At 43.5% G+C, this 27,663-nt stretch overlaps 3 protein-coding genes across 5 annotated transcripts; all 3 read left to right on the top strand.

Annotated features, from left to right (window-relative positions):
- Window positions 1–53: 53 nt before the first annotated feature.
- Window positions 54–12,289, top strand: COPS3 (COP9 signalosome subunit 3). Of its 3 annotated transcripts, XM_088527761.1 has the most exons (12): window positions 54–129; window positions 2,102–2,231; window positions 3,445–3,557; window positions 3,676–3,725; window positions 4,521–4,613; window positions 5,293–5,472; window positions 6,685–6,825; window positions 8,649–8,822; window positions 9,613–9,699; window positions 10,018–10,131; window positions 10,694–10,774; window positions 11,024–12,289. In XM_088527761.1, the coding sequence occupies exons 1-12, from the start codon at window positions 75–77 to the stop codon at window positions 11,075–11,077; spliced, it is 1,272 nt and encodes a 423-aa protein (XP_088383887.1). In that variant the 5' UTR covers window positions 54–74; the 3' UTR covers window positions 11,078–12,289. The 3 variants fall into 3 exon arrangements, with proteins under 3 accessions (XP_088383887.1, XP_088383888.1, XP_088383889.1); XM_088527762.1 differs by lacking the exon at window positions 2,102–2,231 and having other exon boundaries at window positions 81–129; XM_088527763.1 differs by lacking the exons at window positions 54–129; window positions 2,102–2,231 and having other exon boundaries at window positions 3,540–3,557; window positions 4,453–4,613.
- Window positions 12,290–15,741: 3,452 nt separating this feature from the next.
- Window positions 15,742–25,159, top strand: FLCN (folliculin). The gene is made up of 12 exons (XM_088527760.1): window positions 15,742–15,792; window positions 16,376–16,654; window positions 17,029–17,175; window positions 17,552–17,773; window positions 18,195–18,355; window positions 19,147–19,238; window positions 20,000–20,190; window positions 21,078–21,191; window positions 21,522–21,645; window positions 21,966–22,097; window positions 22,805–22,910; window positions 23,677–25,159. Exons 2-12 carry the CDS (start codon window positions 16,406–16,408, stop codon window positions 23,876–23,878), a joined length of 1,740 nt encoding a protein of 579 aa, XP_088383886.1. The 5' UTR covers window positions 15,742–15,792; window positions 16,376–16,405; the 3' UTR covers window positions 23,879–25,159.
- Window positions 25,160–26,495: 1,336 nt separating this feature from the next.
- Window positions 26,496–27,518, top strand: PLD6 (phospholipase D family member 6). The gene is made up of 2 exons (XM_088527829.1): window positions 26,496–26,927; window positions 27,262–27,518. The coding sequence occupies exons 1-2, from the start codon at window positions 26,519–26,521 to the stop codon at window positions 27,504–27,506; spliced, it is 654 nt and encodes a 217-aa protein (XP_088383955.1). The 5' UTR covers window positions 26,496–26,518; the 3' UTR covers window positions 27,507–27,518.
- Window positions 27,519–27,663: the final 145 nt, after the last annotated feature.

Below are 27,663 nucleotides of genomic sequence, written 5' to 3'. Positions count from 1 at the left end.
GCCGCCGCCGCCGGGCCGCCGCCTGCGCCCCGCCCCCCGCCCCGCCCCGCGCGGCCGCGCCGCCAGCCGCCAAGATGGCGTCGGCCCTGGAGCAGTTCGTCAACAGCGTGCGGCAGCTCTCGGCCCAAGGTGACCGCGCGGAGCGGGGCCGCCTCGCCCCGGGCAGGGCCCGCGGCGGAGCGGGGCGGGCCGGGAGCCCGCGGCGGGGAGCGGCGCCGCGGCCGCCCCCGCTTCGCCGGCCCCGTGGGGGTGGGCGGCGCCGGCCGGGCCCTCGCTCGCCCTCGGGGCGCTGCGTTAGAGCCTCCGCGAGCCCCGCCGCGGCCCGGGGGAGGGCGGAGGGGCCGGTTTGGCAGGGTTGGCGCCGGCTCGGTACCGGAGCCTCCGGTGCGGGGAGAGGCGGGCAGCTGCAATCCGAGCCTTGAGCTCCGGGGGGGCCGAGGTGGCACGGGGGAACCTTAACTGACACCATCTCTCCTGCCTGTCACCGGCCAGCGGGCGGGGGCAGCGCGAGGGCGTTAAAGCCTCTATGGGAGCAGAGCGGCGCGTGGAGCCTTCGGGTCCGGCGCGCTGAAAAGCTCCTCTGTCCCCAGTGCGGAGTCGTTTTTATTATTACTATTTTTACTTACTTATGGAAGCATATGATGGAAGGCTTAAGACTGTGTATCTTGTTCCCTCAGCCAAGTGTTCAGATGTTATAATATCTGTAGTTAAGACTTTCCCAGTTTTATTGCTAAACTCCTCTCATTTTCCTGCGTGTGGGTACAGTGTTTTCTAATTCTTAAACTTTTTGGTTGTACTGATATTCCTGAAAGTGTGTTCTCTTTTTTTTTTTCTCTGCTTGACATACTCACTCCCTAGAAGAATGCATCATTTTTTGATGTTTTCCATGGCCCCAGGCTTTATCTCTGGCAGTCACATTTGGGTTGCGCTCAATTTTCTTCCCGCTTTATATTTTAGCTCACCTAATACATAGAATTTTTACTCGGGGTATCAGATGCAAGAGACGACTTGTACCTGCAAGATGCGAGTGCAGAATAAACAAAAGAAGGTGCTTCTTTGTACACAGATAGTTTAGTTGTGGGCCTTTATGTTGCAAGGTTTTGTGGATGCTAAAAGCTTGAGAGAAAAATGGTCAAATTCGTGGAACTTGGTCCTTTAGGGAGTGGTCAGCTCCTCCATGAGCACAAACTCTTGGAGGTTGTGACAGGGTGCAGAAGTTTGTGAGTTTGTCATCCTCCCTGGGTATCTGTGTGGCGCATCAGCTAGAGAGACCTTTGTCTGACCTCGAGTGGGTATTTCTCCTTCTACAGTGTGAATTTTCAGTGTTTATTTTTGAAGGAGAATATTAGATGATAGCAGTAGAGTGGATAGATTTTCCTTTTAGGGAAAAAATGCTGTATAGTGAGTGCTGTTTCAGGGCTGAGAGCTGTGATTCTGGGTTCTTGGACACTGCTGCTACATTTGGACCTTTTAAATTCTCTGTTATTTGGAAGTTACACTTTCGTTGTTCAGGCTTCCAGGTTTATTTTTCAAAGGAAAAGGCCAGAGGTGTTATAGAATAAAGTTAATCCCTATGAGTAGAGACTTGCTATTCATCATCTCATAATGATTTTTGTAAGGGTGAGAGGACTATTGCTCATTTCTCCATTTCTTTTTCAGAAATCAAAAATAGACACAGAACCCTGCTTTAAAAGGAAAAAGGTTTAAAATATTTATTTGTGGGGGATTTTTATTTTTGAAAGCAGTTAATGACAATCTATCTTTGCTTTCCTTATACAATTTTTGGGTATAGCATACTTTCCTATTTCAAAATAGTTGTCTTTTGTGCTATGTTTATAGTCCCTTCAAGAAAAAAAAGCCCTTGGTGTTTTCTTTACAGTCCCAAGGGGCAGAAGCTTAATGGTTTTCTTCTAAAAAAAAAAAAACCATACTGTTGGCGCCTTACTTGTTGAAGGAAATGACTGATATGACCAAAAAGTAATTTCTCTGGGTGATGTTCCCCTTTTTTTTCTCAGATTATAGAGGGCAGCAAGGGTAATCAAGTACAAGAATGCATGAGTGTTTTCTAATTAGAGTTTGATAACGATGCTTCATGTTTCAGGGCAAATGACCCAGCTTTGTGAGTTGATCAATAAAAGCGGAGAACTGCTAGCAAAAAATCTCTCCCATCTGGATACAGTGCTTGGTGCCCTGGATGTGCAGGAACACTCGTTAGGCGTTCTTGCTGTCTTGTAAGTGTTGCTTTCCTTTAATTACATCTCTTAGTATCAAAACCTCAGGAAACATCACAAACTGTCAGCACAACATCTTTCTTTTGGACAAAAATATTTTCGCTCCACACTTCTTATAATGGTGCTTATTTTCCTTGTATGATGCACGCTTTATAAGAAAGAGTACTGGGCAGGTTTGTGCTTTCAAAGGAAAGAGATTCTGGACCTTGTAAAATACTATGCCTGTTGATTTTCTTTCTTTATTTTTTCCTTTATCTACTTGTTTATATCTGCATAAGTCTTTTTCCCTACATGTTCAGCAAAAAGACATAACGCTGGCGTTTTCATCTATTAGTATTTTTATCTGATTGGCAGGCATTAGTGAACCAGACTGCAAGACTTCCAGAAGAGACAGGGAAAGGGAGGCAGCACTTAACTAGGACAGTCTTACCCTTGTGAGGAAGGGTGCTTCACAGTCTAAGTAGCTTTGAGCTGCACATTACAGTGTGCAGCAACTTCAGTTCCTGCAGGATTGGATACCTTCCAAGAACTTTGAATAGATTGTTTTGCACATTTTTTGTGACTTTTGTAGGATGCATAGCAAAAGATTTCATTGCAGTCAGATGAGCATCATCGTAACTAACCTTAGGGAAAAAGCAATGTGCAAGTGTTCAGGCTACAGAGTGCTAAGGATCTGTCGGATGTGAAGAGAGACTGGAAATGAACATCAGGAGCTCTTTGGAAAAGGTTCACATCTAATAATTTAACAGCAGAGCACATTCAAGCACTCCAGCACATTCAAGCAGGAGATGATACAGAAGAAAAGGTGTCAGGAGAAGCTGTGCATGGCTGAGTGTTACATTTCTTCTTCTTTCACTCATGTTCCTATTGTAATTGCAACTACTATGTCACGTAAAATCGTTCTTCTGTTTGCCACAGTTTGTTCTTAATTGTAGTTTTCACTAGGTGCAAAACAGAAGTGTGTGCTGAAAAAAATGTTTTTAAATATTGTGCAGCTCTTGAGGAAATCCATGTTTAATGTGACCTGAATGTTTTTCCTGAGATGAAGTATGTAGTCCTGGAGTGCAGACCATATGCCACTTGTAATACACACTTTGGATTTGTTTTCAAGCAGCTTCGTGCATCTGCAGAGACTTAGTGATGAAGATGAAGTTTTCTTATTCATCCCCCAAAGTGAAGTGTTAAACCCTTCTTTTCTTCTACCTTGTTTTAGGTTTGTGAAGTTTTCTATGCCCAGCATCCCTGACTTCGAAACATTATTCTCACAGGTGCAGCTTTTTATCAGCACTTGTAATGGGGAGCACATTAGATATGCAACAGACACTTGTAAGTTAATCTCACTTTGAGAGTCTATGCAAATCTCTTTACATGCTGTGGTATTCTTGATTTTCACTGCTGTTTTTTCTCTTTTTCTTCTCCCCTGTCCCTTCCCTACTTGATTCAGTTGCTGGCCTATGCCACCAGTTAACAAATGCCCTTGTGGAAAGAAAACAGGTGAGCAAGTATCATCTGGTATCAATAAGCTACCTATATATCCAGTCCCCAAATGTCTTTGTACAGATTTGCCAATAACTTTATTTTAGGTATATTTATGAGCTCCTTTTAAAAAGTCTACTAAAATGTAAAAAACCTAAAACTAGATTGTAAGGAAAAAATAATATAAAGTTTGTTGGAAGAGTCATTTTAAGCACGCACACGTACACACACAGTGGCAGTGCCAAGAATGTTCTTCAGATAATATGTACATGAATAGAACAGAGCTGCAAAAATTGCTGGTAATGGTGAGTCAGTGTTACTAATTTCAGCATTATCCAATCAGCCAGGTAACATGCTTAATTAAATGCCTTAAAATGAAAAGGAAACTTGTTTTATAAAGTTTGAGTAATGATTTTGATACTAAGAAACATGCCTTTTTTCAGAACGTTTTCATTGAAATCTAATTTGAAACAGAGGTCAAATCTGCTCCAACTGAAGTTACTGCTTTTGATTTGGGACTTCACAAGGTGTTAGGAAAAAGGTCTCTTATCAATAAAGACTACTGTATTTCTGATGAGGTTGCCTTTTTGGAGCAGAATTGCTAACTTTTAGTTTATCAGGAGAAGTTATATAGCCACGGTTAATTTTATTTTCTGAGAGTGCAGTATCGTACAAAAAGGGAACAACCTCAAGTTAACTGTTACTTAATGGAACCTATCAATTAGTGTTATTTTTCATTTGTAAGTGTCAACATAAGATCCAATGTGCTGCCATCTATGAGAAATTATCTGAAAGAGATGTAATTTCTGACAGCCCCTGCGAGGAATTAGCATTCTCAGACAAGCCATAGACAAGATGCAGATGAACACAAACCAGCTGACCTCAATACATGCAGATCTCTGCCAGGTAAGAGTAATAATAGGACTTATTCCGAGTATAAGCTTTGAAATGCCCGCAGACCTTTAAGGAAGTGCATGTTTACCTATAGCAATATGAAAGTAGTTTTTAATTGCTTTTCTCTCTAATAAATAATGCTATACTGAAATAAAATCCTCTTTATTTTAAATGTTCAATGCATCTCCTGAGATGTTTAGCTTTCTTCATCACTTGTGAAAGTCCTTTGACATCACTTCTGTCTGAGCAGAAGGTCAGCACAGCTCTGTCTAGACATAGACAGTTTGAGTGTAAAATCCAGATATTCTTTGCTCAAGTTTGACGAAAGGCATGTTTGTGCTGGTGCCTTTGGCCTGAATTTGCCACTACTGTCTCATTCTTGTCTCCTGGGATTTAGGTTTGGACAGGAATGTTTAGTGCAGTATCTAGTGCTGCCAACACATAGTCTGGAAGGCCTGGAGTTTCAAGTAGATTTGTCAGAGTACAGTTTCTTTAGGATTTAGATAATACTGTTTGTGAACTAGTATAAACTATGGATTCTTCAAAGATCATGATATAATGAATAGTGTGCTATCTGACTTAGTGTAAGATTCATTAAATAGTGCTAAATGAACTTAGGTTCAATTTCTTCCTCATTCAAACTTGAATGCAAATGGCTAATTTATGAAAATCTGGTTTATTTTTCTTGTAGCTCTGTTTGTTAGCAAAATGCTTTAAACCTGCCCTCCCGTATCTAGATGTGGACATGATGGATATTTGTAAAGAGAATGGGGCATATGATGCGAAGCACTTTTTATGTTACTACTATTATGGTGGGATGATATACACTGGGCTAAAGAATTTTGAAAGAGCACTCTACTTTTATGAACAGGTAACGTTAAATTAAAATAAGTTTAAAACGTGGTCAATTGAAGGGCAGAAATTGCTTGGGTAATAGCACTGAGAGAACGTATCCTTCTTGAATTGCTGGCAAAACCTGCACTTAGTAGTGCCATGTATCTAATATAAAGTTATTTATATAACCAATTGTTATTTTAGTTCTTTACCTTTTAGGTTACAGTTCTGTTAGTTACAGTTCTGTACAGCTGTTCATCATTTGCTTTGGTTTTGTTTTTTAACATGTAAATCATAGTTATGCATAAAAATTATTTGGGATAGTTTTTATTTATGAGTTGCTTTATCAAAGACACAACCTTAATGGTTCTCTCTGAAATGCATTAAATGAGGTAACAAATAATGACAAGCTGTGTTTGGAAATGTTTTCCCCTAAGAAGGTCTCTTAGAGTCAAGTAACTGTTGCACCATAAAACCGTGCCAACACAAAGGTTGATGTTAAATTTATCTTGCTGTAAATATTTTTCAAATGCCTGCTTATTGCTGTTTGCATAAGAAGTAGTTCACAGGCCGACATTCAAAATGGTGTGTTTTCAATTAAAATGAGTCGAGTGCTTTTGTTTCCTGAGACCTTTCCTAATTTTGAGGGAAGTTTATAATATTTGCTGCTTTTGTTTTCTCTGTGGAAGAAAATACAACTGTGAAATTGGGAAAAGAGTGGAAAAATGCTGTCAAATGCACAAAATAAAGTGGTGTGGCATTTTTATTTTCTACAGACAAAGGTGAGCTCTTAAGAGCTGGCATAGTAAACTAAAATCTCTTTCCCCTATCTTGCAAGCCTCTTCCAGCATATTTAAATCTGAGATCTCATGATGTAATATACTAAACTCTTTAAGGATCCTGCGGGATGTGGATTATCCTTCCTCGTAACAAGTAATTGCAGGTGATTTCTAGTACAATTTTAGATACTTATGGAGGAAGGAAGTTTTGCTTTGATCTCAATGGGGCTATTTTAGGATAGGCTTCATCCTAGCAAGGTACGTGTTTTTAAATAGTTTTGAATGTCATTTTTGACATTTTTGGATAATTTTGACAGAAGTTAGGCTTTAATGCTCAAAAGTGATTTTTCTTATGTCACTGTGCCCTTTGTACATGCAGGTTTAAACTGAGTTTCTACGCAAGCAAAACCTACCGGGCCCTACCAGGAAGCATATTGATTTTCTATTTAATGTCTTTCTCTCTTACTCAGGCAATAACTACTCCCGCCATGGCAGTCAGTCATATTATGTTGGAGTCGTATAAAAAGTATATTCTAGTTTCTTTGATACTACTTGGCAAAGTTCAACAGCTACCAAAATACACTTCCCAGATAGTTGGTAGATTCATTAAGGTAAGTCTTGTGAATAGAGCTAATAGAACAAGAAATCTGAACTTTTGTGGGCAAGAATTTTTGTACCCTTGCCTTATGGTACTGTTTAATGTTTTGGATCATGGGAAGTAATGCAGAACATAGCCTAGAAAGACAGTGCCAAGTGTCTTTCTGGTATGAAAGGCATGGCTAAGGCTTGTTTGTGTGGCAACTCTTAAGTCTGTCTCAAAAATGTAAACTATATTGTTCATATTGACAACACAGTTTTTTAAACTTAAACTGGCTTCAAATAATTTCATAATTATAACTATTTTGTTCCCTGATAATGTGTATATGGGCTTTTACCTTTCCAGAGCACCAACAAGTCTCAAGTTGCACTTGGCCTTCAATGCGTAGTGCCCGTGTTCTAAAAAAGTCCAACTGTAACTTCATGTAGCTGAAGTTGATACCTTATGTAGCTGGTGAACTGCTCTAGGAAATGGTCCTTATGCCAACTATTCCATGTGACTGCTGGAGGGGAAAAAAAACAACTGTCTGTCCTCAGCTCCAGTTATTTCCCCATCCGCAAAAGGAAAGCAGTACTGACCTTCTGGGAAAGCAGACAAATACATGCACCGAGTTGTAATGGAAATTAAATCTCGCATGCAACACTTTCAATACCAGCAGTGAATTAATACTAGTCCGAATTTATATGCCAGCAAAACTAAGAAGAGTTGGAAGCAGTTCTATGTTTCCTTCATTACTGATTCGTTTGTGGAGAGAGGGAATTAAATCCCAAACCTAGGACAAAATTTTGCACGCTTGGTGTTGAATAATTAGTCCTGAAGCAGAGAACTTGTGTTAATTAGCGTTTGTACTTCAAGTGCTCTCAATTGTATGTATAGCAAAGCAGTAGAATTTTAGACTTTTAACATTTTTTTTCCACAGTGTAGAGCAAGGTGTAATGCAGATAGAAGTAGGATCTTTGAACATCTATGGCAGTCCTTGCTGCCATGAGATTTAGACTTGAAATGTCTACTTTTCAGTGTTTTGCTTGCTCTGAGTTGGTCAGAGAAGACTTCTCTAATGTTTCTGAATAAGCAGACTGTAGCTTGCTAAATAGAATTAGGGTATATTGAGTTTCTTCCAAAAATAGCTTTCTAAAGAATAAAAGTTTCTGAAAAGGCTGAGAGTTAGAGAGTCCATAAGCATTTTAATCAGGTACAGGGTGGAAGAGAAAACAGCTGTCAGAGTTGTGGTCCCATGAACATCACCTACTTCTGAAAGCATGTTTGTTTTACTCAACTCCCAATTTGCTGTTCTGTGTCCAAAACTTTTAAGTTTTCAAAAATCATCATCTTAAGATACTAATATGAAAGCACAACCGACTGATATTTTGAAGCAATTTAGGTGAACTAATCTTTACGTTTTGATTAAGAGTTGACATTGTCCATGCTGTCATTCACTGTAGTCAAGGATGACAGCCTCTTAGAGGGTAAATGGAGCAGAACGGAAGGGCAGTGACCAGCCAGGACTTTAATTATTCTAAATTCAGGTTAATTCATATGATGCTCTTCTAATGGACATTCTTTTTCCTAAAGTTCCATAACTAGAATTATCATGCAGTGGCTCTGGAATAATTTTTATCAAATTTTACATTGCACTAGTATGGACTGAATGTACAGAGATCAATCACTGCTTTGGAAGACTTTGTGCTTTTCACATATTTTTTGAAAGAACCCTGAGCTACTTAAAATCACTTTTACATTTGCATGACCTTTTAAAAATTAAAATAGCTAATAGATTTTGCAAGACTGATTGAACTCTGTGTTCTTTAAAGAATATTTTTGTTTCTCTAATTGCAGCCACTTAGCAATGCTTACCATGAATTAGCACAAGTTTATTCAACCAATAAGCCCTCGGAGCTTCGAAATCTGGTGAACAAACACAGTGAAACATTCACGAGGGATAACAATATGGGGTTGGTTAAGCAATGCTTGTCATCTCTTTACAAAAAGAATATTCAGAGGCTAACCAAGGTAAGACTTGTGTTTTGTTTTGCTGAGAAACATGATTGAATGATTAGTTTTCCCCAAACAGTGCTGCTCTGAAACTAATTCAAATCAGAGCAAACTGATAGTGTAACAATCTCGCAGGAAAATGGCTAAAACTTAAATTTGCTTCTCTGAAACAACGCTCTGAGTTTTTGAAATGTTCTGTGAGGAAAACAAACTCATTTAGCTACCTGTGTATTATTTAAAGATGGTTCAATGGTTAAAGATGGATACTGCCATGAGTAGCTCCTTTAATCTGAATAGAAAGTGTATGCCTGCTTGTGTGCTTCCTTTTGGAGCCGTACATGTGGAGCTGAAGTGACCAGGCTAATCTTTAAAGATGATTGGGGAAGGCTGCTTTTTAGAAAGCTTAACTTAAATGATGTTTGCTGAAGTGGAATTAACTCTGGAGAAACACAATCCATGCATCTTTTGAAGTGAATTCAAGAAACAGGCAAGCCTTCTTTATGTAAGAAGATGTGGGAAGAGGCTGGACGCAGTTTTCTGGGAAAGAAGAAAATGCAGAAATGGAATTTCATGCAGAAATGGAATAATGACTCCACCACTTTGGTACTGCACATGTCTGCAGAGCACAAATTGCTTTTTTTGGGAACTTAAGTAATTTCTTTCTCTGGTGCTTTTGTAAGTAATAACTACAGATTCTGCTTGATCCTGCCCACTGGACTTCAAAAACAAAGTTATATAGGCCCTATAGGTTTGACTGTGCAAATTGTCAGCATCAGGTTTTGATGGTTTCATACTTTCTACATTTCAGACATTTCTTACATTATCATTACAAGATATGGCAAGTCGAGTGCAGTTGTCAGGACCCCAAGAAGCAGAAAAATACGTCCTCCACATGGTAAGGCCTGTTACTGTCCTAATTAAGAAATGGATCCAAAATAAGAACTTTCAAATGTTTTTATAACAAATGCTCTGAATGCTTGAGGAATGATTCCTTTTGTAGGATGAGAAAGAAGTACTCTTATTTTGCTATGGTGGTCACATTGTTCTCAAAATTACTAAAGAAATAGTCTCTGCTTAAAATGAGGCATGCTTCAGACAACTGTGAAGAAATGGAACCCAAGCAAGATAAAGATGATTCTCCAAGCCAGCCATGTCTCGCAGCTACACAAAATACCATGCTTAGATCTAACTTGTATTAAACCTCTCATTTCAGATAGAAGATGGTGAAATATTTGCAAGTATTAATCAGAAAGATGGTATGGTCTGTTTCCATGATAATCCTGAAAAATATAACAATCCAGCTATGCTTCATAACATTGATCAGGAGGTGAATAATCTTCGAGTGTTTTTTTGTTTGTTTCTTTGCCTTTTTTTTTTTTTTTTCTTTTTTTTTTTCCAGTTGGAATTCTATTGAAAAACCCCAGTCCTTTAACCAGAAATCCGCTTGCTGGAAGAAGTCAGGTCACTTTAAATGTAGGGAATTGTTACTCTCATTTCATAGTGCTCATATTTAAATATTTTAGATTTGAAGTCAGTTATTATGCATGAGTTCCCTGTTATATCTTCTGTACAACCTTATGCTGTCTTAGTAGACTACATAATGTAGGTGACTTTAAACCAGTCAGTTAAAGGGATTTTGAAAGATTTTTAGACCTCACGGATTAATTCTAGTGGCTGGAGATAAGCTACCTGCAAACCGAGGTGGTGGAAGCCTTGTGGGGCTGTCAGTGGCCTTAGAAAGGATTGTTAGGAAGATATGCATCAAAAAGAGAAAATGAGCTAACGCCTTTGTTTGGGAGATGGAGAAGAACATTTTGACTTGGAACGTTTGTGATGATTTGAAGATCTTTCTAGACGGTAGTCAAAAATTTTCTGTACTTTTCCTTAAGATGCTGAAATGTATAGAGCTTGATGAACGACTGAAAGCCATGGATCAAGAGATCACTGTGAACCCTCAGTTTGTGCAGAAGGTAATTGACTCAGTATCCCAGAAAAGTAAGAAAGACAGTGCAGTGAGTATGTGTTACACTGAACATCAGTATTTACTGTGTTGATAATTCCATATATATGTAACTTGGATAAAGATAATGCTCTGTAAAAGTAAGAAATGTAAGTTATTTCATATGCACTTTATTTTCCTACCTATTAACTTCTAAGCTGTCTGAATCAAAGGTAAATCTTCAGACCTGTTTTTGAAGGAATAATTCTTTGCCTTCCAGAGTATGGGCTCTCAAGAAGATGACTCAGGGACCAAACCATCCAGTTATTCCTGAAATTAATGTTGCTCACCACTCCGCTTTCAAGTAAAAGCTTAAGAGAATCACGCCTGGAATAGGGCATTGAGGAGTTCCATGAAGAGAGCAGAGAGAACTGAGCTTTGCTTTACACCTGGACATTAAGAAAATAAAAGAACACCCTCTCAGTACTGTATAATTTCAGAAATATGCTCTGCAAAGAAAAAGGAAATCTCAAAAGAAACTTAAGTCTGTTGTGGATTTATTTATCTTCACATTAACATCGTTAATGCATTAAATAATCTACCTTTTGTTTTAAAGGGTTTGAATGTTGCTGTGTTTCTGTAGCAGTCCTTTTCCTCTTCTGCAAAAAAAAAAAAAAAGTGTTTATTCAGGGAAGAATACAAGCTAGTGTTGGTTCACTTACAAGAGAATTACTGGTTCATTATTTTGTATTTAAAGGTGGCTCCAAGTGCAGATTGATCGTATGTATGGTGGTAAGGGGAGGGCTGGGGAGTCTGAGTAAAACTCTCTAAGTTTATAATCTGCCTCTGTCCCTTGTAGTTGGCTGCTGTCTAGTAAATGATAAGAACCGTGCTCCTCTTCCCCAAAGGGTGAGCGTATTAATGAGTCCTTGTAAGGTGGTTTTGCTGAAAAGCAGAAATCACTGTAGGGCCTCCATATATGACAGCTATTTATGATTTCTTTTTTTTTTTTCTTTTTAATTTTTGGTTCACAGTTTTTTCCTAATAATTTTTGCTATTAGATCCAATTTCTTGGACCTAAACAAAAGGATATTTGGAAGATGCAGGTGTTTTAGAGGATGCTAGATCTGAAGTTGTTCGCACTGAAAGAAATTGAAATTCTTGCTTCTATACAATCTGGCGTGAGTTTGTTGGAAATCAGTCTAAGTGTGAAGGCCCTGCTATAGATTCTCTTCTTTGTTCCCAAAGAAAGCAGTTCTTTGTGATAGAATCCTATACAGCTGTCCTAAAAGCGGGGTTTTATTTGGAACTACCATGCTGGAATAACACCTGTTTCTTAAATCACTCTTTCAAACATCCCAACATTGTCATTGGATTCCTGCAGTGCTTCTCTCTTTGAATGAATGGCCTCTTTATTTCTCTGTAGCTCTTAATGTACTTGAAGATTATTATTGTTCGAGCACCTTCGAAACACTTCATGTCAGTGCAAATCTCCTCCTCTCAGACATAAATAAACCTGTCGTCAAGTGGGAATGTGAGCAGCTCAGCATCCGATGCTTCCTGCTTAAACACCTGAATAGAAGCTGCTCGCTACTGCTGATAACCTGCCAGCTTTGTTCAGGTCCCTAAGTGGGAATTAGGTGTTTCTGGCTCTTGCTGTGTGAAACTTGTATGTATTGAGGTCACTGGTGGTTGGAAAATATACCATTTATGCTTCCGCTGCTGATACAGAACTGTCGGGGTTTTCATTTAAAACTGCCATCATAATTCTAGCAGAGCCTCTGTGACAGTGGTGTGCTCTAATAGAAGTGAAATGTCCCCAGGCTCTTCTGTAGAGGTGAATAAAGTTCCTGAAGTATCAAATAGCAATTTAGTAGCAAACACAGCATAGGTCCATAGTGTTTGTAGCTCACCATTGAGTACTTGTGCTTCCTATTATAGCGACTTCCAGATTTGAAGGCAACTCATACACCTCATCTTAAAGCAAAATCTTTTTTTTTTTTCATAACTTGCCTTACCAGTCTTGCAATTAAAGGTATTTATGATTTTTAAAGTATTTTCCTAGTTAATCCTGCAGTGATTTCAATGCTGAACATGCTTCTGCAATTTTCTGCTCTCTGGAAGTGTTAAACAAGTGATTCATAGCGCTGCGGGCTCGAGTACGAAGTTGGGCTGTGGAAGCCTTTGCAATCACATGCAGTAGCCACCAAAGTCCTGCCAGTGCCTAACCCCAACCTGCCACGTAGACGTGTGTGTGCGGAGCTCCCTTTCGTCAGCGAGGGATTCCAAGGGGCTTGAGAAGAACCAGAAATGTCCACGTAACATGGCTAAGGTTTTGTAGCACTAGTGCCTGTTAGTGAAGCTGGACATAACTGCTGAAAGCTGTTGCTGGGGCAAATAGCAGCTTTTTTTTTTCCCTTGCTTTGTGATATTTTCAGGTTACATATAATGCTATTTTTCTTAATCTGTTTGAGGGCAATGCTTTGAAAGTTGAGAGACCTGCTGAAGTCTTGTGTGTGGATTTTTTTTGTTGGTGGGGTTTTTTTTTCTCATGGGAGTACGTGTGCTGGTGAAGTCTGATGGTTGTGGAAAATCCAAAGCCAGGTCCCGCTATTAGCATCGAGTAGATGGAAAACATTCACCACAAGTGCTTTGCAAAAAGGCTTCTAAGTAGGGATCTGATAAATACATAACATCTGGCATCTGCACCTCTTGAGATCCTCTTGAAACCAAGTCTTCCAGATTTTTAATGGAGTAGCCCCCTCCAGTCTTGGAAGTAATAGCATGAGCTGTGGGCAACCATGAAGCTTTGAGAACATTTGAGCTTTCTGGGTTTAACCTATATCTGCTGCAGGGAAGGACTTGGATAAGAATCTAAGACCACTGCGTGCTGTGTTTATCTGAACTCGGGATGCAAGAAGCGCTGTGGGTAGTTCTTCTCCTTGTGCATGACCACAAGGTGCAATCACAACATACCGCACGCATGCTGATATCTAACTAATCCTATTTTCATGCATCTTAATTAGCCGAGTTATAAAACACAAATATGAAGGCAGCACGAGACTTGCAACTACGCATTTTAGCCACAGGAGGGGTCTCTCATTTGGTTATACCTAGCGGGTGCTGACATGCATGGGATATTTTTTGTTGTTTTGTTTTAAATGCCTTGAAGCTGCTTGTCTGCAACCACCTCTCCTGTCTTTGTGCCCCTGGGGAGCTCTAACTAGTGATCTTTGCTAATGCAACTGCAATGGTGCCATTGCGCCACACACTTTTCCCTAACTCAAGCTGCCTGATCCTATACAAATCCCCTGCCACTCGTTTTGTGTGTTGTTTTCACAGGTTTTCTGTATAACATAGGAATTATCTTCTGCATGGCCAAACTGGCTGAGGAGGGTAGACCTGAGACGTTGTTCAAATGTACTATTGGAAAATAAAGATAACAAACGAGCAATTCTTCTTAATTTGTCTTAAATGGCTGGTCTGAAAGAACGAGAGGGCAGGTCTGTCTTATTGGGCTTTTGGGGGCATCTCTTGGTCTTGTTGCTTCTCAGGGCAAGTGATTACGGTTGGCTGGAGGGGGACACTCATTGTCTGTTGGGGACAATGTCTTGGGGACAGATGTGTGAGCTCTGGCAGTAGCTTTTTGGGGGTTTCCTGGTGCATCTCTAGTAGAAATAGCAGATTGCTTGGGCACGAGTGTGCAGTATGTCCTTACAGAGACCTGCTGCTGGCCCCGGCCCAAGATGGGCTAGGGCATGAGATGGACTCGGGATCAAGCATTTGCTGCAAGTGGGGTCTGTTTCGATTCAAATCTCATCTCTCGTAGCATGATCCGCATTGATCTCATTGACCATCTGAGTGTCTTTTTTCCCAACAGAAGTGAAAATTTCAAATCCAGGCACAGTACTGGGATCCAAGGGCACCCCTCCACGGGGCAGCACACTGATTCTGAGGCTTTAAACTGCAGAAATACAGGGTCTACTCCACACAGGGTTAAAATATAGGTTTTTTTCTTTCTTTCTTGTTTTAAATTTTTGATATTTTTCTTCTTGTGGGAATAATACAACCCTGTATGTATCTTAGCCCTGTTTCCAAAAATGCTCTGGCTCTCTGATATTACATGGAGAAAGGCTTAGGTAGTCTAAGGATGACCTGTAACTAAAAGGAAGAAGGGAAGCCAACAACTGCTTATTTTGAAGCCTGAAGAGAAAATTACAACCCCTAGAATGTGGGGGTCACCTTTTTCATTTTTCCAGGGGATAAATGCTGACCTAAGGATGCTGGAAAGGACTGAGAGGGGATGAGACTAAAATGGGCTCATTCCTTTTACCACAAGGGAGCCGCTTCCTTCCTTCAGCGTGGGACTCTTGGAAAGGCCTGGGTTCGTTTCTAGATGTATTTGTGTTCGTTGTGACAAAGGAAGGGGGATCAAAGGTAATATTTAATGCAGAAAGTCGTAAATCTGCCCCAAACCGGCGCAGCTCAGGCGCCCCCCGCCCTGCAGCTCTGATCAGGACGCATGCGCGATCCAACCTCCCCGCCCCGAGGGGCGGCCGTCATGTGACCCACCCTTGGACTGCACCATCTGCCCCAGGAGGGGGGAAGCGGGGCCGGCTCAGGGCCCGGTGCCTGCGGTGCTGGCAGGAAGCGGCTCGTCCCTGTCTGGTCCCAGGTTTGGAAGCACTTCGTTGCCTGTGGCCCGCGCGGAGAGCGTCCGGGGGCGGAGAGGGAAGGGAATGTGCTGCAATAGATTCCCCCCCTATTTTTAGGGTGTGGTTCTGCCCAACGCCTATGAACAGGGCGGCCTTGGACCGAACCACTGCCGCACCGTAGGGGGGATGGGACAGGCCGGGAAGGCCCTCGTGGAAGCGGCGCGCGGGTCTCGGCTCCGTTACCGCAGCTCGGAGCCGCCGTCGCTGCGGCCCCGTCCCGCTCCTCGCCGGTGGCCCGGGCGGAATGGGCGAGCTATGTTCCCCTTTCCTTCCCCCCCGCCGCCGCGCAGGGGTGGTGCAGGCGGGCGGTGTGTCAGGCGCGCCCGGAGCGGCGGTGAGCGGGGTGCGGGATCGGGACTGGGACCGGGACTGGCCGCGGGGGGAACCCGGCCCGGGAGACCCGGGCCGCGCCTGAGGCGCCTCGGCTCTGTGGGTGGCTTCGTCGTCGCGCCCTGAGGTGTCCGCGCCCCGGGGCATCGGCGTCACCCCCTCGAGGCCTGGGCGGCCGGGCCCGCTCGCAGCTGAGGGGAGGCCGGTGCCGGTGAGGGGGTCGGTGGGGCCGGCTCTGCCCTGGGCCCCGCTTCCCCGGTGCGGGTCTGGTACCCTGTGAGTAGCCGGGCCCTGCTTCCCTACGTGGGCCTGGCACCCAGGGGTGGCTGTGGTGGCCCCAATTGGGCCCGTCCTGTGGGGGCCTTGGGGCCAAGGCTGTGCTGAGGCACAGGGAAAAACCCCTTCAAGCTGCTGCTGGTGCCATTCGCTCCTTACACCTGGAAAAAATGAACTGAGCGCAAAGTCCCTTGAGCTGGGCTTAACCCCACGGTCTTGAGGAGAGTGCAGCAGGGCTTGTGCTCGATGGGTCTATGGGGTGCTTTAATTTCTGTTTTGCTGATGCTGTTTGCTGCCTCCCTGCCTTCTAGGAGGCCTGGCCTGCGTGCTGAGCTCTCACTATGAACGCCATCGTCGCCCTCTGCCACTTCTGCGAGCTGCACGGTCCTCGCACCCTCTTCTGTACCGAGGTTCTACATTCGCCGCTTCCCCAGGGCGCCAGCAGCGGGGACATCGCGGGGCAGAATGAGCAGGCGGAGGAGGAGGAAGGCGGCATCCAGATGAGCAGCAGGATCCGCTCGCACAGCCCAGCGGAAGGCGCCAGCGCCGACTCCAGCAGCCCAGGGCCGAAGAAGTCGGACATGTGTGAGGCAAGTGTGTGTTTGTGCAGGCATTGGTGACCTCTTGCTAAACTGCAGGCCTCGTGGGTTCTGCAGTGCAAATTGCATTGCTTAGGAGGGAAAAAAAACAAACATGTGACCTGCGCTTGTATTTGTGTGTGACTACCAGTAATAAAAATACCTGAGGAAACACAGCCCATCGAATGCTAATTGAGGAGCTGCATTCAAGCTCTGACCTTGCCTCAAGCATCCCGTGCCTAGCTTGCTCTTAATTAATGTTTGCATTTGCACCTGTAAATGTAAATATCCCTTCTTCACCTTAAGAAGGGAAAACGCAGAGGCCTTTGGAAACCTTAGGTAGTTGTGTAGTCATTTACGGTTGGATTTTGCTTTTCTGTCTTCAGGGTTGCCGCTCTCTTGCAGGAGGACATCCCGGTTATGTCAGCCATGACAAAGAGACTTCAATCAAGTACGTCAGTCACCAACACCCCAACCACCCGCAGCTCTTCAGTATCGTGCGTCAGGCCTGCGTCCGCAGCCTGAGTTGTGAGGTAACTGGCTTGGAGTGCAGGCAGAAACCCCCTCTTTGGGCTTATGCATTGCTTTGAATCCAGGATATTGCTTTGCTTAGCCACTCTGTGCAGCCTGGAAAAAAAGGAAGGAATGGAGGTGGAAAGAAAGACACAGGAATCTGTTCATTCCAGGACTAGTGGGAATTTTTAAGGCTGATCTTTGATATCCTTGGGGATGTCTTCCTTTCTCCTTGTGATCATAGAAATTTCCCTTTATTGTTTCTGTTCCTATGCATTTTTTTTTCCTTTCTGAGAAAAACCAGGAAGCAGGGAGTATTAAAGAGCAGGAAACTTCGTTCAAGCAGGTTTGTATGACGTGCTGGATCAGTTTGGTGTATGTGTCCCTCCTTTCCAGGTCTGCCCAGGACGGGAAGGTCCTATTTTTTTTGGAGATGAACAGCATGGCTTTGTGTTCAGCCACACCTTCTTTATCAAAGACAGCCTGGCTCGTGGCTTCCAGCGCTGGTACAGCATCATCACCATCATGATGGACCGGATCTATCTCATCAACTCCTGGCCTTTCTTGTTGGGAAAAATCAGAGGCATCATTGATGAGCTTCAAGGCAAAGCGCTCAAGGTCAGTCAGTGCAGGGAGTGAGCTTGGCTCAGATTTACTAAAACTTTATGGTAGTTGGTTTGCAGGTGAATCAGAAAGCTAATCCAGGTCACTGCAGGCAGGAAGCTCGTTAACGTCGACATCAAGGGACAAGAGGAGAGTCTTGTATCTGGGTGTAGGAGAGGAGGAACAGACTTCAAGTCGATTTAAACCAGTGGTCCATTTTTCACAGCCCGAAATTCAATTCACAGCACCCTTAGAAATCCTAGTATCCAAAATTGTGAAGAACATTTTGGGAAGCATGGGTGTTGCTTGATCATAATTTTAGTCAGTTTGCGAATAAGATTTTCCTCTCCTCTCTCTTTCCAGTGTCATTTGAGCGACTATATGTGATGTGCTCTTTTGCCTTGGGTTTTCTTAAGCATTTTATTTTGTGCCACAGGTGTTTGAAGCAGAGCAGTACGGGTGCCCTCAGCGTGCCCAGCGGATGAACACGGCATTCACTCCCTTCCTGCACCAGCGGAATGGGAATGCCGCTCGCTCCTTAACGTCGCTCACCAACGACGAAAACCTGTGGGCATGTTTGCATACTTCTTTTGCTTGGTAATGCCTTTAACGTTTCTGGCTTCTATGATTCCTCCAAGAACAGAAAATTCTTATCTTCTGAAATGGTAGAAACATGAAGTGAGTGTCCAGAGTGTCCAGGTGGCTGTTCCTCAATTAGGAAGTTGAGCTTTGTAGAGTAGTCCCTGAGTGAGAGGGAGTTTAGCTTAGAAAGACAGCAGCCTTCTGGTGTTTTTAGGGCAGAAAGTTCTCTCGTTATGAAGTAAATCTCTTAATGTGGTTGCTAATGGAAACCATGTCCATCTAAATGGAATGGCTCTGCAGTATGGAACATAGTATGGAAGAAAGCAAGAAAAGACATTCCCGGCTCCAGTCTTGGACCTGGGATTCACACTTGAAGTACAGCAGCTGTTCACCTGGAGGTGCCCTTGTGTTGTGTTACACAGCTCACAGAGAGATGTAGCATTTGGCACGGTAGTGTGTCCGTGAGATTCCACAGCACATTGTTCCATGCCTGACTTGCTCATCAGACTTCCCTGGAAAGATGCCACAGAGAGGGTTGCAACACTGGCATGTGACTTGGATGGGGGATAAGTGTTGCACAAGGTAATTGCAAAATGATAGCCCTTAGAGTGACTGTGTGGCAGTAGCTGTGAGAAGCACTGATGGTTACACGCAGAAGAAAGCACTGAGAAGTGTTGAAAGGAACCATGGAGGGGTAGTGATCAGATTTTTTGTTAAGCTCATTGCACCAAGAGTTTTGTATCCAGCAAGCAGGCTTAATGAGCCCTCCTCTCTTTTTTTTTTTTTTTTTTAATCAACGTTTCCAGGCTTTTGAAAGCTTGTGGCAGCAGACTTACAGAGAAGCTTCTAGAGGGAGCACCCACAGAAGACACCCTTGTTCAGATGGAAAAACTTGCAGGTGAGACCAAAGTTTCCAGAGCTGGAAGAGCCTTTGAGAACAACGTGTATGGTGAAACATCAACTCCTTTCATCAGCATCTTAGGTGTAACCATCTAACTGACTTCCCCTTTACGGTGGTCCATGCAGTAGCTGGTGTGTTCTCCTATATGCAGATAACTCTTGTCACAAATGTGAAATCAAGTCCCTTGGCCTCATAGACTCTCTGTACACACATATGTTGTTTCACTTCGGTAGCAGTGATGCATCATTCTGGGCGCCTGGGTTGGCCCTTCCAAAGAATGGCTGTGCCCGGGAGAATTTATAGTCACAAGATATGAAACTTTTTCCTCTGTCATTTTTTTCACAAAATTTCTAAAATTAAATGATTATACTTTTTTTTTTTTTCTTGCACTGAATTATTTTTGTAATCCACTTAGACTAGAATTTAGAAAACTTCAGTCATGAGCTTCAAAGGAAGAATAGGGAATGCATAACTCATCAAAAGAAGAGAGGTATTCTGTAGGTGAAAATTCTATGCAGGTTATCTTGCATCTGAAGTATGAAACACAGAAACACAGTAACTGAAAATACTAGTATTAATAACAGATAGACCTGAAGAAAGAAGTATAATTGTATCTGAACTGTTTCTCCCCACTTCTAGCCAAAAGCAGTTGGCTGCAGGGTGTGTAGGCACTTCCGAGACAGCTCACATTCCTGGAGAGTAGCAATTTTTATGACCACTCTGCCTTACTATTATTATTATTATTATTTTTAATCTAGATCTGAAAGAAGAGTCAGAAGGATGGGATGGTTCTGAGGAAGAAGAGAAGCCTTCTGCCCAGACAGATGTTCTGGAAGGGCAGGAAGTATCTAAATGTCCACCTGAAACATCTCTGATCCCAGATTGCAACAGCTGGAATGTGGCTCACAGAAGGTTGTCTGTCTTTCGTTCCCTCAGGCACATGAGACAGGTGAGAGAAGTAAACTCACGCTCTGATGTCTGCTGGATTCAAAAGTAATAACCTCTTGTTCTCCTGTTAAGGTCTTTTAATCATATCTATATTTTTTTCCTACATTCTGTACTTGCCTTCTGCCCTGGTTCTTTCTGCTATCTGCTTTTGCCTTGCTAGTTAGTTGAGTCAACAAACAAACATGAAACAGTTTGATATTTGAAAGCTAGCGACAGTGTTAACTGTGTCCCTGATGACTCTCCTTGTCTCTGAGATCATCGTCCTTTTCTGTTGGACCTCTAATGATCACATGGGAGGTCATCATATGATTTCTGTCAAATTGTGCAGTTGTCCTGTTCCCAGGAGCAATGACAAAAATCTAGTAACAGAGATTGTGCAGCACTTTCAAAGCCAAGTTTTATTTTCTTACAATAAAAGTGATGGAGAGGAAAAAATAAATAAATAATGTGCAAACCAAACAAATAGTTCTGTGCAGATTTAGTTTTTCTTCAGTTCTTCTAGTTGCCTGAGGGAGAAGGTTCAGTGCATTTGTTGCACAGTCCCTTTCTCACCGTCTTATTTTTCTGAATGCTTCTGGCAGATAAAATCCCATGTTTTTGATTTTTATACTATTTTATCTCTTTAGTCTCCTTCTGTTGGAATATTTGAAGGTATCAGTGTGCCGCCCTGTACTGCAACTTTGTGCGTGTGTAGGTTTGTCTAGGAATATTGTTTCATCTTCCATGACCCAGATCAGAGAAATGCTTGAAAGTTGTTACCATCTAATAGAAGCGTAGTCCTACTCCAAATGGGTGTGTGGCCATTATACCAAACCCACTAACTTGGCCAACAAATGGACTAGTGATTTCACTAATCTTTGTTACCAATGCAGAATGGTTTTGTTTCAGGTTCTTGGAGCATCAGCATTCCGCATGCTGGCTTGGCATGTGCTGATGGGGAACCAGGTCATCTGGAAAGCTCGAGACATGGATCTTGTGCAGTCAGCTTTTGAGGTGCTACGGGTAGGAACTTTTTTCATTGCTTCTTGGCTACCTGTTTTTACACATATTTCTTTAGTAGTCAAGCGTTCATAATGGTCCACCTGTAACATGTAATCTGATGGAGAATGTATTCTAAATTATGTATTTTAAAAAAAAAAAAAGTCATTTTGTCTTCTGTGTAGCAGCTGCATAGTTTTCCAAGCTGATTAAGATACCTCTGATCCCCCAAATCAGCTGAATCTTCATTAGTGGTGCTCAGAAGCCTTGACTGGCCCTGCAAATCAGGGAGAAAATCATGCTTTACTGGCTTATTTCCAGTGTTTCTCTTGACACTTCTCCTTCCTTCTCTAGACCATGCTGCCTGTCGGCTGCGTGCGGATCATCCCCTACAGTGACCAGTACGAAGAGGCGTATCGCTGCAACTTCCTCGGGCTTAGCCCCCATGTACAAATCCCATCCCACATACTATCCTCTGGTAAGGATCTGTTGCAGAAACCTCTTTTTCCCTACCATCTTGTGTCTAAGGCTTTTTTTTTTTTTTCTCTCATTTATTTGTTTATTTTGAGTCTTTCTGCCATACAACAACACTGCATGGACTAAAACTAGTGCCACTGGTGTGGTATCTGCTGGCAGTGCTGATAACACTGTAGCTGACTGTACTGGTTCCTAATGAGCAAAGGTGATTGCTGGACCAAGAAGCTGCTCAAGTTGAGCTTTCTTGGAGCAAGCACGTAGCTGCATTTTTAGAATCTGGGCTATTTCAGTTGATGTTTTTCTGGACTTTTGTTGCTCTAGAGTTTGCAGTCCTAGTGGAGGTTCGCGCTGCTACCCGGACAAACCTCTACCCAACTCTCTTCGAGGATGAGCAGTCCCTCAACAAATACGAGTTTGTTGTCACCAGCGGTAGCCCTGTTGCTGCAGATCGAGGTGGGTGCTTTGAAAACATCATCTTTTTTGATGTCAAATGCAACTGTATCGACATTCAGACACAGATACACAAAAATAAAAGGAAAACTCATTTACAGGTACGGGCCAGCTGCAAGTTAGTTATTTGATGGATAGTCAGACAGGGTGCATACTTGCCGAATGAAAAGAGATTTTATACGAAAATGAAGATTTTTTTTTTTCATGTTATAGGAAACTCCTGCATTTCTACTAGCTTTTGGTTTGAGACTAGATAAAACAGAATCTAAGCAACTTTCATTTAACAGGGGGTCTGAATAAAACAAAGACCCCTGAACCTGTGTGTGTGTATATGTTCTCATATTCTTTAAAGAGTAAAATCTTGTTTTACTTCTTGGATCAGATTTTTTTTCCTTGGTGGGATGATCTTGAACTCCTCTTCCATGGAAATTAAATCAAGGGAGGCTATCTTTTCACCTTGTGTTGAAATTGTGCTGTTATTGATAGCATAGCCTTCTGCATGTAGAAATAATAATCAGGTGGAAGTACTAGTGAAAAATGAGTGCAAATCAGTGCTCTGGAACAGATTAAGGGGTGGAACAAACATACATATAGATTATAGAATAAATCAATGCATCAGTCCTTGCCAATGATTAGTAGTAAAGATGCAGTGGATAATCTGTAATTTCCAAGTCCTTTTTCTCACCCTTTTTGTCCTCCTGTTCTTGTAGTTGGCCCTACCATCTTAAACAAAATTGAAGCTGCTCTGACCAACCAGAACCTGTCCGTAGATGTTGTGGATCAGTGCCTTGTTTGCCTAAAGGAAGAGTGGATGAAGTAAGTGCAACTGCATTGTTTTTAATGAAACAGCCTCAGCCTGAATCCCCAAATGACTTTTTTTCCAGAGTAAAGGACAAATTTGTAGGCAGTTAACTTTCACTTTAGTCTTGATAATTGTAAACTCCACTGCTGGGAGCTAAGAGTGAGAGTTCCACCCTAGACTAATTTACCTTTTGGACTTTCTTTGGTTCTCGGCCTTTATGCTTCAGTTCATGTATGTGTAAGATACCTGCATGACAATACTTGCCTGCCTTATATAGATCAGGACGATTAAGTATGCAAATGTGTATAAGCCTGTCAACGTACGCTACATTCTAGTGAAGACAACATGCCAAACAGATGTCATGGTTGTACCCTCAGGCACTACATTTCAAAGATGCGAGCAGTTCAGGTGAAATAATTCATGAACTGTTGGGATTTGAACATTGACTTGGCCAGATGGATGCTAAATGTGCCTCCCAGGGAAGATTCCCACTCGTCCCAGTTAATCATTTAACTTTTCACTGGAATGAAAAAAAACACACTAGACTTAGGAGCATTGCTAGTGAAAATAGTTACTAATTTCCCCTTTTTTGTACTCCTTTCCCACCCAGCTTTCTCATTTTTAAAGCGTGAAAATAGTTTCCTTGGAATATATAAAGCTTTTATTCACATTTAGCTGCTGTAGACACCAGTGGATGCTACCACTCATTCTGCTCACACTGCTCAATTTGATACGTGCAGGTCTGTTGTAATAGTGACAGGAAATTTCTTGTTTCTGCAGCAAAGTGAAGGTCCTCTTTAAATTCACCAAAGTGGACAGCAGACCCAAAGAGGACACCCAAAAACTGTTGAGCATTCTGGGAGCTGCAGAGGAGGACAACGTCAAGCTTCTCAAGTTCTGGATGACGGGCCTGAGCAAGACGTACAAGTCCCACCTGATGTCAACAGTTCGCAGCCCAACCTCTTCGGAGTCCCGGAACTAAGGGCTGCCCGGCCTCGCTTGCTGCCCTTGGATAGCGCTGGGAACGCGGAGCAATCGCTGCCGAGCCCGCGGCGCGCGTTAGGTGCACGGTGGAAATTCCTCACTGTTCTTGTGGACTAACTTGAAGAGTGACTTGAGTCTTTCCTTAATTGCTGTGAGACTGGACTTGTAAGTGCTAATAAATAATGCTGCTGTCTTTTCTGAAATTCAACTCTAAATCTAGACCTGCAAACGCGAGACTAAAATTCAGCAACATGCTGAATTTTAACAGCTTGAGTTAATTAAAATCTCATTCAGTCATCACTAAGTACTATACTACGGCAGTAGACCTCAGTTTAAGATTTCCTTGGCAAGACTCAGATACCTGTGACAACCTCTGGAACTTCTGGAAATGGATATAACTAATCTCTCTGAATCCCTCATATGTTCTAAAGGTCTGGGAGAAGAAGAACCAAAAATAAATGACAAGTTGCAGAGCTTGGATCACATGTAAAATATTTAAAATAACTCAATGCTCAGAGTTATGAAGAAGACTATTTTCCGTTGTAGCATAAGTCAAGAGTATCTTGTTGGAGTCATACCACTCCAGTTTATTTATTTATATCTTAACTTGAGGCAGTTTTGGCATTTGCTTTGTAAATCTTGTTTGGGAGGGAGAATTGTAAGACAGGATGTCTCAAAATGCAGTCTGCTTTTCTCTCCAGAGGCTAAAATACCTTGTTTTGCCTGTGGATGCAGAACATCCAATGAAAATAACCTCTCAAGGGTACGGTCTCTGGTACTCTTCTATCTTCAGAAATAATTTTCTTAAGATATAATTTTCTAGCTTCCTAATTAACTTAAAACAGGAAAGATCTAACCTATCAGTGCTCCATTGCTATATAACCTTATGTTAACTATTTTGAATGCTTACTAGGTTCATGACAACATTGGTGCATTTTATTATTATTACCTAAACAGCTGTTCCTTAACTGTATTGTAAGGAATTACTGTTTTTGTTGTGAAGTCTTTTTTTTTTTTCCTGGATCATTGTTGGGAAAACTTGACATTAACGTGGATGTTTTTAACAAGTTACAGGCAGGTTTTACCTAGGTGACCTACTACACTCATTCAAACAAGACGAGCTCAGAGAGGATGTTCCAACTTGTTCTGTTCTTATGTATAAAAGCTACCTGCATATTTTGTCTGGAACATCTGTAAAATGGAGACAGGCATTAAATCTTATTAAGAACTATTTTTGTAAAATGGATAAAGCCTAGTTTTGTCTTGATGTAATAGTTAATTAAGTGTGTGTATGTGTGTCTGTATTTTGGGATGTGTTGGGGAAAGCAACACTCACTCCACAGGATAATCTCTGCATTTTAGCCTAAATGTAATTTACAGAATTTAACAGGTCTTTTCCTCTTAACTTGCCCCATGTGTGTAAGAAAGTAATATATTGCAAGAGATGCTCAGGTACGTTTATAATATATTCAAACACACTTAGAGGTAAGCATTACTCTGTCATTTCAAGAACCAGTTACTCATTTAACTTAAGAGTCACAAAAAGGTTTGCATTTCCTCAAATATCATAAGGAAACAGGAGCCAGGAGAGGCACCAAGCTGTAGCCATAGGGGAGAAAGCTGTTAATAATATATATATATATATTGTTTCTCCCATGCTAGGGCTACTACTGAGGAACAAATAAAGCCCTTTACTAGCAAATTAAGTGGCAGAAGTAATTAGGAAAAGAGGGAGTGTTGAGGTAGAATTTATAGTAGCAGGAAAGTCATCCCTGTGGGGGCTGCCATGAGGAGGGAGTGACACATTCCTCAAAAATACTTCTTTAGTTTAATGTTGCAGATGATGCTGTGCCCAGGGGTGGACCAAGATTGTTCCTGGCATCTACTACTTCATCTATGTGAAAGGAGTTCAGGTCCACTTCAGAATTCTGTCATAATTAAGGTTAAGGCACGATGTGATATTCAAGACCAGAGAACCCCTGATACCACCATCAGCCAGGGTCTGGAAAATTAATGCTTACAAAATCTCCACGGGGAACAAGGGAAGGTTGCTGAGATCTGTGAACACAAGGTGCCTGGGTAGCCCGAGAGCAGCTGTGCTCGCCTGCCAGAACAGATCTGTGCTCGGGATTACCACTCACTGTCCAGGCACGTTCCTGCAGCCCCGGGATTAGGCTGTGGGCACTCACGTCAGCGCTGCTGCTAGCTGCAACGCGCAGGCTGCGCTCGGTGGAACTTAATTATCTGCAGCTGTCTTTCACCACCTCACGCTACATCTCGGAGACGCAGAGGGCAGGAGGAGGTTTCTTTATCCCTGAAAAGCTGCTTCTCCGTGTGTGCTGAGCACGCACACACGAACCCCACGGGCACCGTGGCGTCCATTTTGCCGTGGTTCGCTCGACCCCGTCCCCCCTCCCTCGCCGGGAACAGCTCGAAAGGACGATGTCCGCAGCGGGTCGGGGCCGGCCCGGCCGCGCGTGTAACGCGGCGGTGACGGGGAAGGGACGGCCCGAGAGCCGCGGCGGCCTCGCCTCAGCGCCGGCGCCCGCGGCGGCCCTGCGCATGCGCGGCCGCCGGTGACCCCTGCAGGCGGGAAAGGCGGCGGCGGCGGCCGCCATTAGGCACCGCGGCGGGCGCCATGTGGCCGTCGTCGGGCGGCCGCCGGGCGGGCCTGGCGCTGGCGGCGCTGGCGGCAGCGTTGGCCCTCGAGGCGCTGGCGGCGGCGTGGCGGCGGCGGCGGCGCCGCGTGCGCGAGGTGCTCTTCTTCCCCTCGCGCGTGACGTGCACCGAGGCGCTGCTGGGCGAGGTGGCCGCCGCCGCCTCCTGCCGCTGCCCGCTGCCCCACGGCGACTGCTCGCTCAACCACCTCCTGCGCCGCCTGCTCTCGGCCCGCCGCTCGCTGGAGATCTGCCTCTTCGCCTTCTCCAGCCCGCAGCTGGGCCGCGCCGTGCAGCTGCTGCACCGCCGGGGCGTGCGCGTCCGCGTCGTCACCGACGCGCAGTACATGGCCCTCAACGGCTCCCAGATCGGCCTCCTCCGGCACGCCGGTGAGGCACGGGGATGAGGGACCCCGGGAGGGCGGCCCGGCGTGGATGGGGAGCGGGCACCGTGGTGGCTGCGTGACAGCAGGGTCAGCGCGTGGCCCCTCGCGGCCATTTGTCCTCTTGGCAGCCACGTAGGCACTTGGGTGGCTCCTGTAAGGTAAAACTGGCCGCTTGACTGACGCCTTCAGCTTCAGTTCCCGGCATGTTGTTTATATGCACTCTTAAGACAAAAAAAAAGACCCTTTTGGAGTAGTCAAAGGAGTGGGGGAAGAGTTGCCACAGCGTTGGGTTGTGCCTCTGAAGAGGAAACCCTGAGAAGGTTTCTGTGTCTTTATAGGGATCCCGGTACGTCATGACCAGGAGGATGGCTTCATGCACCACAAATTCGCTATCGTGGACAAGAAGATGCTCATCACGGGCTCCCTCAACTGGACCACCCAGGCCATCCAGAACAACCGGGAGAATGTGCTGATCGTGGAGGACGCAGAGTATGTGAAGCCTTTTCTGGCCGAGTTTGAAAGGATTTGGGAGGAATACAACCCCATCAACTATACATTTTTTTCCAAAAAAAACAAAGAGTAAGTCGCCTCCCAGAGTTGGAGGAGTACGTAACAAATGTTATTCATGGATTTTATTATTACATATAGACATGAACATATGATCCATTTGGCCATAATTTAGCTCCTCTGCAGAAGTGGAAGTGCCTCCTGCCCTAAGGTGTCACAGATGCACTGCACAA

Source organism: Tinamus guttatus, unplaced genomic scaffold (assembly GCF_059628265.1).
Source record: "Tinamus guttatus ecotype Peru unplaced genomic scaffold, ASM5962826v1 Tinamus_guttatus_pri_ptg000291l, whole genome shotgun sequence".
Taxonomy (NCBI): domain Eukaryota; kingdom Metazoa; phylum Chordata; class Aves; order Tinamiformes; family Tinamidae; genus Tinamus; species Tinamus guttatus.
This window is presented reverse-complemented; position numbering and strand designations above follow the sequence as displayed.